The sequence below is a fragment of the Alosa sapidissima genome, chromosome 16 (genome assembly GCF_018492685.1).
Source record: "Alosa sapidissima isolate fAloSap1 chromosome 16, fAloSap1.pri, whole genome shotgun sequence".
Classification (NCBI taxonomy): Eukaryota; Metazoa; Chordata; class Actinopteri; order Clupeiformes; family Clupeidae; genus Alosa; species Alosa sapidissima.
In genome coordinates, this window is record NC_055972.1 from 19,429,272 (window position 1) to 19,441,991 (window position 12,720).

The 12,720-nt window shown below is 46.1% G+C and overlaps 1 protein-coding gene across 4 annotated transcripts in view; it reads left to right on the forward strand.

The window, feature by feature from the left end:
* Positions 1-12,720, forward strand: part of thada (THADA armadillo repeat containing) — a 92,630-nt gene that overhangs the window by 10,660 nt on the left and 69,250 nt on the right. For all 4 annotated transcript variants that reach the window (XM_042065733.1, XM_042065732.1, XM_042065734.1 and 1 more), the window contains 3 exons: positions 1,612-1,763; positions 8,142-8,251; positions 10,827-10,959. In XM_042065733.1, coding sequence (XP_041921667.1) covers positions 1,612-1,763; positions 8,142-8,251; positions 10,827-10,959 — 395 coding nt within the window. The remainder of the gene's footprint in view (positions 1-1,611; positions 1,764-8,141; positions 8,252-10,826; positions 10,960-12,720) is intronic.

Below are 12,720 nucleotides of genomic sequence, written 5' to 3' on the forward strand. Positions count from 1 at the left end.
ACAGGTCTTATTGTAAGCCAGCACAGTACATTGACTAATTTCACATTAACTTTTTCACATTGTACATCGGAAGTCCAACAGGAGAGGACTAGAAAACTAGAAAAAAACATTAACCAATTCTTAAGACAAGACTGCGAGTTTGGCTGTGTAGTTTGCTGACAGTATCTGCGCATTGTGGTCACAGCGAAGTCAGTCATTTTAGAGTCCCTGCCTTGACATAGCTTCCCGCTACCTATATCGCTGCCGGACCCTTAAAGGAGAAATCACATATATCTCTGTTTCTCGAGGTTACCGAGTACTTTCAGTACCCCAAAACAACCGGATACTTTCTCCTGCAGTACCTTTATTGTCCTCATGGGGGCAGGCCTTTACCTCCGCCAGCTGGTCCTGCTCAGTTCTGAGGACAGGATCGCCTACATGGAGGCACACAGGACCCTCTAGTGGTGGGATGCTGCATCTGCATGGGAAGGCTGGCAGCACACACTGGTTCATTTCAGAGCAGCTGACTACCGCTCCTGCCTAATCTGTGGGCGAGTCCACATCTGTGTGTCTTTAGAGGCCCCGCTTAATGACCCAGCCCTGGAGGAGAGGAAGACCTCTCCTGTCTTCAGTGTAGACACACACACACACACTAATTAACACAAACAAGCATGTATGCAAAGACAAGCATATGCAGAGTTTTATATACACAAACCCAGACACAAACACATACACACACACACACACACACACACACGCACGCACACATGCTGGGAGGAACTCAACGCGACAGGCCGCAGGGTCAGTGCCGATAGACACGTTTAAACCTTCCATGACGTGGGCATTCCAGACGTGCTTCCGTTTGCCAGTAAACGGAGCAGCATGCTTGTATACAGAACCCCTTCATCACACATGTGCTCCTAGAGTGCACACACACAAGGGCCTTGCTGTAGTGAGGGCTGGCCAGTTGGATAAATAATCTGAGTTGGAGCTGATGCTAAACCTCACAAGGCGATGCGTCAGAGGATCAGACCGGCATCACCGTGACATCATTGTGGCCAGATGACATCAAACGGATGTCACCATGAGTTGGTGTATAGGAGATGAGGATGGCATCAACCCCTGCCAGTCTCTCAGGATGAAATGTTAGACTTGACTGCAATAAGAGACAGTCAGGCTGGACTAAATGGCACCTTCAGGTGCAGATATAAAGTGATATAAAATAATATCACTCATATAAAAAGATATAAAACAACCGTTCGTTGGCAGGTTATATGATAAAAGGAAGATATGCTTGTTGGACGCTGCATAGATTTCCTAACAAATTCAAATGTCGTGTGAAGTAGACATAAACCCACCTGACATAAACCCACCTGACATAAACCCACCTGACATAAACCCACCTGTCATTCCCATCCAGGTTAGTCACCGTTCACTGTTTTTTGTGCTCATGGCTCACAACCCAGTGAACATACGAAAACAACTGTTACACTATTGCATTGCCAAATATGTCACTGAAATACATCATTTAATAAGCCGGCTAGCCTTTGCAAATTAATTGTTATATTCATGTGCATAATCTTTATTCATGTTGACTTGGCTGACAGAGCTTGTGTGTGTGTGTGTGTGTAGGCTCAGGTGGAGAGGCATACAGGGTGACTGCTCAGATGGTTCTGGTGTGTAGTTGGCGGAGCATGAAGGAGGTGTCCATGCTGCTGGGGGAACTCTGCCAAAGTCTGCCCTTACACACACCCAACAGCCACGGACTCATCACTGAAGAACAGGTACAAACACACACACACACACACACACACACACACCATCAGCCACACACTCATCTCGGAAAAAAAGATCTATTAGCACAAACACATGCATACAGAGGCACTCATACACACACATTCTCTCACACCTTACGAACTACCACTGCCACTGTAGCAGACAGTATTTAGTGTGTGTGTGTGTGTGTGTGTGTGTATCCAACCCATGCTGCGATCAGTATCCGCCCTCGTTAAGGCTCTGCTTTCATTTGGGCCGACCTGCTGCTTAATGAGCCTCATTGTGCTCATTCCCTCTGCATTCTTTCCAAATACCTGCTCTCCACACACACACACACACACACACACACACACACACACACACACACACACTTTTTTGGAAGACTAAACACCTCATACACACTCTTAGCACCTCATGAAGTGCTCATTGGCGTGATCAGTGCTGAGGGAAAGAGTTTGCATGTGTTGTGTGAGTTCTTGTTATGAATCTGATAACCTTTATTGAGAATGTTGGTAGACCACATCACGTCAGTGGCTGGGCTTGATCTGTGTGTCTTCTGGGATGTAGCTTTAGTGTGTGTGTGTCTGTGTCTGTGTCTGTTGTGTATGTGTGTGTGTGTGTGTGTGTGTGTGCGCATATGTGTGTGTTTTTTTTGTGTGTCTGTATGTTTGTCAGCTATTCCGTCTGCATTGCAAACACACACAGTTCCTTTGTGTGTGGGTCTTTGTGTTTGTAGATTGCATGTGTGAATGTGTTATGGGGTTAGTCTCTGGCAGCGGTGTGTGTGAGTTTGGGAAAGTCATTACGACACACCCCTGTATCTGATTGGCCGGCCGCTGGACTGCTCAGTCCCTCCGTGTGACATCATCTCCCCAACAGATGGCGTGGTATTATATGGTGATGTCACCCTGCGGTCGGTATGGCAACTCTGCAGAGTACGTTATGTAAATGATGAGATAATAAGACAAAGGCTGTCCAGAAGTCAAGCGTGTGTGTGTGTGGTTCAATACTTGAAATGAATGATCCGTGTTGCTGTTATACAGCGGGGAAACTTCTGTTCACTCACAAGCGGTTCCAAGCAAATTAACTGCTAGTAGTAATTAGCACACACATACTCAAACAAGTGCACACACACACACACACACACACACAGGCCTTGACAGTGTCCGGCTTTTCTGAAGTGCGCGTGGTAAGCTTCTCCCTGTCTTCTGTTTGGGGCCCGCGTTGGTATGACGACGGCGCAGGTGTTTCCATGCCGTTGCGTCAGCATCCCAACTGACACCATGGGTTCTATTGCGTGATGACGCCATGTTCCCCTGCCCTGTTAGTTTGAGCATTGCACAGGAACACTGGGAGTTACAGGAGATCCAACACGACTGGGGACTCTGACTCCCCAGTGTTTTTGGAGGTGACTGGAACTGGGCCTGTGATTTTGAGCCAGAATGGGTTTTCTTCCCTGGCCAGTTTCCCTTTGGTGGGTTGGCTAGGAGTGGCGCTGAGTGAATCTGAGGTGCTACTGAGCCAGTGCAGTTCCAAGGCCTCTCTTCTCTCCCTCGCATGTTTGCTTTGGGTGGAAAGCCTAAGCTGGCTCTAAGCAAGGAGGATCTGTCTGGCTTGTCTGGGGCTTGGGATAAACCAGCATCTCTCTCTCTCTCATCCCTCTCCTTCCCTCTCTCTCCTTTTCTATCTATCTCCTCTCCTCTTCTCCTCCTTTCTCCTTTACTCTCAAGTGGATGGGGCTCTGTCTCCCTGATTCTGTTCTCTGTTTGGCTAGCCAGGGGGCAGTCTTTGACTGTGTGCACTGCTCTGCTCCATGCCATGGTGTGTGAGAATTTGTGTGTGTGTGTGTGTGTGTGTGTGTGTGTGTGGGTGTGTGTGTGTGCTTGTGCGTGCGTAGAACTCATTTGGCTCCTGTCTGTCAGGGTTACCATCCTCATTGCACACAGTGAACCACCTAGTCCTAGTGAGTCCTGAGTCATGAGCCCTTTTTTCCATTAAAAAGATAATTCGCTTAAAAACAATGCGCATCAAAAAGTTTGTGCGACACATGTGATGGAAAAGGATTTATATCGCTGTTATGTCGGTGGATTAACAAGAGTTAATTCGACATTAATGTGATGGAAAAGGGTTGGAGCGATGTAAATTGCTGTGACGCCTGCTCAGAATGTTCACAAAGTTAGCGCGAAAATCTGAAATTGAATTTTCGCTACCTTTGCTAGAAGTGTTCCATTTGCTACATTTTTTGATGGAAAACATCCAGCACAGTAGAAAAATGTGCTTTAACAGGGGCATTAAGACATCATTTTAATTCTCTAGAATTGGTCTGTTGAATGGAAAACCATTTTGGTGCTTCTAATATCGCTCAAATTACATTGAATTATGAGTTAATTCACTTCAAAAACTTATGGAAAAAGGGCTCTAGTCTTGGCCTCATGAGCACACAATCTCTCTCTCTCTCTCTCACTCACCACTCCTCTCTGTCTCTCTCTCTGATTGTGTATGCTGTGTGTTGTTTCACCTCAAAGATGTAGAAAATCTCAAGGAATATTCGCACACTATCTCCGCTGTTCTTGCTTATTTAAAGTAACACCTCTGGTATTCCCTCTGGTATTCATCTCCTTGAGATTTTCTATGACATTACTTTTTTATCCAGCACCTGTTTCTTGTTTTTTTTTGGATTACCTCAAAAATGTTCAATCGTAAGCTCAAAAATTCTTAACAAAACATTTAACTGCATTGGTCTGTTCTACCTGTCTGTCTGCTCGCCTCTTTCCCCCTGTTTTCTCTCTCTCTCTCTCTCTCTCTCTCTGTCTCTCTCTGTCTGTCCTTCTCCTCAATGGCATGCTGTAGTCCCACGTTCTCCACCCTTCTGAGGTCTTATCTTCCCGTGAGCTCTTTACTCGTCTGAGGGTTGCGTAATCCCACTCTGGTTGGCGGGAGTTTGGGGACTCGCCTCAATGGCATCAAAGCGCTAAACAACAACAACAGCATCAGCGGCAACAACAACAAGGGTATTAGCTGGCTGCTGCGGTAGCTTTAGCCGCTAAGTCGCTTAGCGCCCAGTAAGGCGGCGGGACCCAGGGTTAGATTTGGGTCAGTGACCCTGGCCTGACTAATTAGGCAGCTGAGTGGGGGGGGGGGGGATTTGGGAGGAGGTTAGAAAGAAGAAAAGTGGGAAGAAGAGGGGATAAAGGAGGAACAAATGGGGGGGGGGGGGGGTGTAGAGCAAGGGGAGCCGGACAAACAGAAATGAGATATCCAAAAAAAGGCCCCGCAGAGAGAGAGTTTTTAATGTTATGTGGCAGTCGTCGAGGAAAAAGAAACAGAAGAGAGAGTCAAAAAAACAACAAAAAAAAAAAAAAAAAAAACGTTGTGCAGACATAAATAGCTGCCCCCTGGTAGGGCAGTGCCCAGTTCAGACTGCGGTCGTAACCGCTGGGTGCTCCTGCGCCGGCCCTCGGCTCGTTTGGGCTGAATGAGCTCACCACTGAGCCACAGGGACCTGCACCAAAATAACACGCATTACACCATACACTAGACCAATACTGCAACAGAAACACACCATGTCTTACAAAGAAACACATGATCAATCACATTATAGCATTATACTGATATGGCAAACATGCCCACATGACATAGCAAACACAATGTAGGCAACATGCACATGTTACGCCTTGTTACATCATACTAGCATAGCTACCATGCACACTACTCATCAAGTACATTGATAGACTTTTCAATCTGTTCCTAAAGGATTTACGGTTGAAAATTCAAAACCAACACAGGTACTATGAAATGAAAATAATTCATACTTTAGCTTAATGCTCTTCAAAGTGTTGACTTTTTCGTTTATCCCCAAGTTACCATTAGCTCAATGTTGTTTTCTGTGCCAGCGGAAATGCCTTAGGAACGCATGTTTGTTTATGCCGTTGAAAGGGTCTATAGCAGTGTTTATCAAAGTGTGGTCCGCAAGCTATCCTAAGTGGTCCGCGAGCAGATGTGGTAAAATATAATATAGATGAGTTTTTTGGAATATTGAACCAACTTGTATGTAAATCCAAACGGTTCTGCAACACTGCCTGTAAGCTACGCCAGTTTAAATCATATGAATCCTCTGACACAATAAGAAAGGTGCAAAGACAATAAGCAAGGTGGTCCAGTGAGTAGGCCTACTGTGTAATATACTGTTGAAGTAGGTCTACTGTTTTTTTTTAGATAGGTGGTCCGTGAAGTTTTTTTTATTGGTAAAGTGGTCCTTGGTCTGAAAAAGTTTGAGAAACACTGGTCTTTAGTATGCGTTAAGAACCTATTATTGCAAGTACTTGTCTGAGAAATAAATCACTTGGTACTCTAGTAAGTGCATGGTAGTGTAGATGTTTAATAGAAAGACTTTGTAGAGTTATTTTTTGTGTGTGTTTCATATTTTCATTCTTTTTTCATAAACTATTCATTTTATTATTTGTTGAATGACACAGATTATCAAGTGACTCTCATGGTGGTCCGTAGGGATTAATTGTGGTGGTTAATGACTGTCAGTGAAAATCACATTAAATCTAATTGGATCAGCTCTGAGCTCCTGCAGTCCAAACTGAGCACAGAAGATTTGAACTCTCCCTGCCAGTATAATCAGACCTACTGGTGAATGAAACTCAACTGAGGCTAGTGTGGGGGAGAGACACCACAGCTTTTCCCCTGAGAGAAAAACCCTGGGTTTATCCACCACACCAAACCTGTGAACCCAGTCACTCTTTTGAGTGCAGCCATGTTGTTTGTTCTGGTTTTCGGACTGGCCACTTCCTCTTTGTCATCACTTTAACCACTCCCCATGACTTGCTGATTGTTTTTTCCAGAAATGAAAGTGAATATTCTCTTCATGATTAGTCATTTGCAAGAAGATTCACTTTTTATGTGTGTATTTGTTTATGGACATTTCAAGTTATATTAAGCTGTCAGTAAGTGGTGTGTGTGTGTGTGTGTGTGTGTGTGTGTGTGTGTGTGTGTGTGTGTGTGTGTGTAAGACTGTTTTTGTGTGTGTAACTTCTGTGTGTGTGTGTGCGAGTGAGTGTGTAATTGTGGTGTTTTGCATCCCTCCTCTGCATGGCAGCGTGGTTCACACGGAGCTCAGTGAAATCCCGGTGCCCTCAGTGCCACCACAGTCGGGCAGCGTGCCTCTGGCCCCGTCCTAAATCACACGCTCTGCTCCGCGCCACCCTGCAATTTCAGGGTTCCTATCTTAAGGGCACCGAGGCATAGTCAGTGCGTGAGTCATGCGGGGGTGCACGCACCAGTCAAAGGGTCAGGCCGAGTTATCAGGAACTAATGCAGTTTTACACCCAGTGGTTATGGACCAGTCATAGATTTAGCCTGGTGTTAGAGTCTGTAATGTTCTAGACTCTGTGGCTATGTGTACTGTAAGTCATGCAGTTTTATTATAGTAATAGGCTGTATAATGTGTCGTCCAACTATTTGTAGGGTATTAAGACATAGAAATGTTTTATGCTTTATATCATAGATACTTATCAGACACCGTAAATCAACCTGTCAGTAATTTATCGAGGACTATAACATTTTATACCCGATGATTATGTACCAGTCAGAGCAGTCCCAGGGAGTTACTGTACACTAGATTGGTTTCTGCAGCTCTTCTTGTAAAGCGCTGAGCCTGGTGCTGAGCCTGGTGCTGAGCTGTTGTTGGTAACAAGGAAGGGCATCACCGAGATCATGGGGTTGCCACCTGGACACCACACAGTCCTAATGAAAACATACCTAAGTCTGTGCGTTAAGCCACGTTGCCAGTGTAATGAATAGATGCATGTGTTCTTTAAGTGTTGCCCTTGGTTGTGAGTGTGTTGTGGGAGTTGCTGTGAATGGAGTTGAACTGCTTCCTGCCAGCATTTGGCCAGTGCTGGTCCTTTTCCCTAAAGTGTGATTAGCCTGTAATGCTACAATTAGACTCGGATGTTAATCTGTCTTAAGTAAGATATGGAAAGCACCAGGGACAGAGTCTATCAGGGGCAAAACACACACAGACAAACACACACAACAGTTTTTCATCTGCCTCTCAAAGGTTATTATCCACATGTCCTCAGATGTCCTCAGTTACACTCTTCTGGCTTGATTGGCTGTAGTTTTCAATGAAACAATAGAAGGAACAAAGTGATCTTACTCAGCTTTGTTACTCTGATTCTTACCGTCTCCTTCCCCCTTTTTATCTACCTGCTCTCTTTGTCTCTGTCTCTGTTTTCGTCTCTCTCTCTCTCTCTCTCTCTCGCTCTCTCTCTCTCTCTCTCTCTCTCGCTCTCTCTCTTTCTATCTATCTCTCTCTCTTTCTCTCTCTCTCTCTCTCTCTCTCTCTCTCTCTCTCTCTCTCTCTCTCTCTTTCTCAGGTGGAGGGTGTGGGTCAGTACTTCCGTGAGCAGTTGCTGCAGTCTCGCCACAGAGGGGCATTTGAGTTGGCCTATGTGGGCTTTGTGCGGCTCACAGACATGCTGTGCAAGTAAGGCATCCGTTTGTGTGTGCGCGTGTCTGTGTGTGTCTCTGCAGATAAGAAATGCACAAGTATGTGTTCACGTCAGACATACATTTTCTGCTGGTGAAGCATCTGTGTCAGCATGAGGTGTGTGTGTGTGTGTGTGTGTGTGTGTGTGTGTGTGTGTGTGTGTGTGTGTGTGTGTGTCTTAGCTAGCAGCAAAATGATTACAATCAGTTCAACATTTTGATTATTCAAAATTGTGCTATATAACAGATTAGTGTGTTGAGTTTGTTGGAGAAAACCTGGTCTTTTTTTCAGATGAGCCACAGAAACATCATATGTCTCACACACTCACACTCTCCGACACACAAACACTCCAATGGCTATAACCGGTCAGCATGACTGGTCAGATCCATTGCCACTTCTACGATCTCACTGGCTGTCTTTCCGTCTTCGATGGAGCTGTTTGTACTGCTAGGAATGCTCCACCAGGCAGCCTTTGTGCTATGCTTGGCCAGGAGACCTCATGGCTGAGCCTGTGCTGGGACTCACCTATACACCCCCCCCCCCCCCCCCCCTTCTCCGCTGTCCCAGCTGCCCCAGCTGCACGCCTGACTGACTGGAAGGGAGATGGAGGAGAAGGATGGAGGTCAGGAGCCGCCATTTTGGAAGCTGTGGTGTAACTTTTGAAGAGGGAGTTATCCCAGCTGATGGAACACATGTGTAATCACATCACACTTGCGTACTTAAGTAGCGGTATGCTAATTGCTAAAGCATAGAAAATGTGACAAAGATAGCAACAGCACAAGAGCAACATCTTGAATGCACTAAATAAGTTCATACTACTTTAAAATCTCTATTAGGAGATATGTTTTGTGGTGACTGGTGTACCACGCTTCCCAGCAAATTACGAAGAAATTGGGAGACATTCCAGCGCTTTTTACAGTGCTGCTGTCTTTTATCAAACACAGAAGATTTCTCTCTTTGAACCCACGAAAAGAAAGACCGGAAGACGCATTGCATTTAAGACATTCATTGCAGTGTTCTAACTCCAACCTCAGAATTCTGTGGACAACCCTGTTATGAGAACTGCCGTTAACCTGACGGCCGTTTTGGTTTCTATGAAGGATTCCGTGACTGGACCACATGCCTGGCCAATATTTACAGGTGTTGACTGAGCAAAGCCTTTAGTAAGGTTACTTGGCTTAGACTAGCTATGCAAAAGTGTGTGTGTGTGTGTGTGTGTGTTTACAGAGACGCCTGTAGGGGTCAGAGGACACGGCTGCTTGTTTTTGCAAGCGCGTGAGGGCAGCCTCGTGGAAACTTCTCCCTGAAAAGGCCCACAGCCAGCCAGAGCGTTATGGGGTGTTGATTGTGGGCTGTTTGACTGGCCCACTCTTTTGAAGGTTGCCTTTGTATCTCATCATATGGTCTGTGTGTGTCTGTGTCTGTGTCTGTGTGTGTCTGTGTCTGTGTGTGTGTGTTTCTCTCTTGCCCCACACTCATTTGTTTGATCAGGTCCTCCTGGTTGACTGCCTCTTGTAAAACAGCTGGACTTTTCATAACCACAGACTGCATTCCTTCTCTTGCTGTTTATGTTGTGCTGTGTGTGTGTGTGTGTGTGTGTGTGTGTGTGTGTTTGTGTGTGTGTGGATAGGTCACCAGTGCATGCGTCCTGGTCTACTCTTTGTTGTATAACTTAGTGTCTAGTGAGTGGCTGTATAGAATTGAAGTATCAGTATCTATCTGACCAATACTTGTCTATGCACGGGGTTTTTACCTATGTACATTGGACTGCTTAAATATATCCTACTGACTGTGGTTTTGAGCCTGAGAGTAATAGCCTTCACTATCTGTTACTAACTATAACCGCAACAAGCAGAGTTTGCCCTTTCTAACTGGGCTAGCATGATCTGTTTGAGTTGGCAAGCTCTTGCAGTCCCTGCTGGTTTTGGCTGTAAGTTTAGCCCTAGTTAGCGTCACCTGTGTGGGCTGTGCCCGTGCATGCTGAGCCTCTCTCAGCTGTGCAGGGTCAATGAGCCATTGCTAGCTGTGTGTGTGTGTTTGTTGTCCAGACTTCATGGTCATCTCCAGACTCTGGACCATTGTGTTCCCATTCTGTGTGAGTGAGATTACTCCCCCATGGACTGAAGATTAAAGACTTAGAACACAGTGACACTGATCTCAGTGTCTGGGGAACTCCTGCTGTGTGTGTGTGTGTGACATGTTGGTCAAGTTTGTCAACACCCCCCTTTAAAAGCCACATAAGTAGTGGTTTTAACAAGGTTATGTCCCTTAGCCAGTTTCTTTTCTATCTGTAATATTGAAATGATGAGAAATTCTGTTTTCTGTGTTAGTGTGTGTGTGTATATCTGTGTGTTTTGTGTATGGAGTTCATGTGTGTGTGTTGATTTGGGTCAAACCTTGGGGAAGTAGGTTACCGCTAATGAGGAGAAACTGCACATGTTTGACCACTATTATGTCACCTTTGTGACCTCTACTTTCGGGTCCTAATGCCTGTTTTTGTTTTCTTGTTGCGTGTGCGTGTGCGTGCGTGCGTGCGTGCGTGTGTGTGTGTGTGTGTGTGTGTGTGTGTCAGGAGTGGGAGTAAGACCCTACAGCAGCTTCCAGCTCACTGGCTGAAGGAGGTTCTATCGGAGGTGCGCTCCAGTGACCCCTCCTCAAAGCTCTGTGCCACACGCAGAAGTGCCGGGATCCCCTTCTACATCCAGGTCAGGAGAATGTGACACTGCTAACACACACACACACACACACACACACACACACACACACACACACACACACACACACACACACACACACACACACACACACGCATATACACACATGCATATACACACATACACACACACGCATACACAATTGTCATGTAATTTATACCTTACCTTATTTATCTTTAGCTTACTCTTTCAGTATCTCTCTTCACCTCTTTCCTTGTTTCTCCTCACTCTCTCTCCCTCTCTCTCTTTCCCTCTCCCTCTCTCCCTCTCTGTGTGTAACTCATTCTACTGCTACCTTGTAGTTTATAATGCCCAATTAGGTTGTGGGCAGGGAAATCAGGGAAATGATTATCCGAGATCGCCTCTAAAGCCCTCTAGCCTAATCAGAGAGCAGTTAATCCCTGCTGTACCACCACTGACGAGCGTTCCCAGAGAACTTTCTGGAAAGGTCTGGAAAAGTGTGCCTTTAAAACACACACACACACACACACACACACACACACACACACACACACACACACACACACACACACACACACACACACACACAGAGTGCCTGGCTGGACTAAAGCACGTCTTGGCGCCACATCACAGGCTGTGGAGAAGAGCGGCCCGAAAAACTTCACCGCTGGCTGCGCTGGCCGTGCTGGCTCTCCGTCTCGTGTTTATGATGTCATGGAGCGAGGCTCTTCTCCTCTCTCTTCTCTCTTCTCCCTCTGTCTCCTCTGAACTCCTTCCACCTGGCCCGCGCTTCTGAGCCCTCAGCCCCACGTCAACATGGGAGACTAGCGCTAGCCATGGCACCACTACCATAACAAGCACTCCGAAGAGGCCCGAGTGTGAGAAAACACAGCACTGAAGACACCATCGACTGCCCCCCCCCCCCCCATCTTCCCCCTTCAGCCTGCTAGCCAGTTAGCTGGAACCCATCTCTAAAGCAGATGACCAGAGGCTCCGGAGATAGCTGTCCGTGCTCGCTAGCGCTAGCCAGCTGGCTAGTTGGTGTTGACACAGAGCCCCTGAGGTGGACTGGCTGCTGCAGGCCGAGCGAGCTCTATAACCGCTCTTATGTCATTAGCCTGACACATTTAGGTTGTCATAACAGCGTCGTTCTGTCTGAGGTCGGGCGTAATTGTTTGAGCGATTGTGTGTTGTTTTCTTTGACTTTCTTTATCTGGCTGTGTCCCTGTGCAGCTCCGGCCCCCCTCCCGCTCTCGCGCGGCCTTTTGCTCTATTCAAATTATATGGTTGGAAAGGTGCAGTGGCATTGGGTTTATATGTAAATACTGTAACAGGGTGTACAGTTATGGAAGCATAGTTTTAGAACTTCTCTTTTTCCATTTCTCTCTCTCTATCTCTCTCTCTCTTTCCTTTTGTTGAAATGGTCACCTCTGGCTTCCTCCTGGTGTAATTGACTTCTTGTAATTGAATCTATTATGGATTCAAAGGTTATGGCTTAGGAGCTTCAGACATAGCAAGAACTGTTATATTGTATGGATTTGTGCCATCTTCTTGGGGCAGTTGGGGGTCAGATTTCCATTGCCCAGAGTGTCAGATGACCTTCAGTGGAGGCTCGTATATTGTGCAATTGCTCCAAATAAGCTGGTTTTCTAGATTCTTTGAGGACAGGGGTATTACACATTTCCCCCTAATATCACTTACTCTGTGTTTCACTTTGACTGTGTGTGGTTAGCAGCACCATTTCCTGTATTGGCAGTGCTGTTGAAGCTGGTGCATGTTTTCAGTAACTGT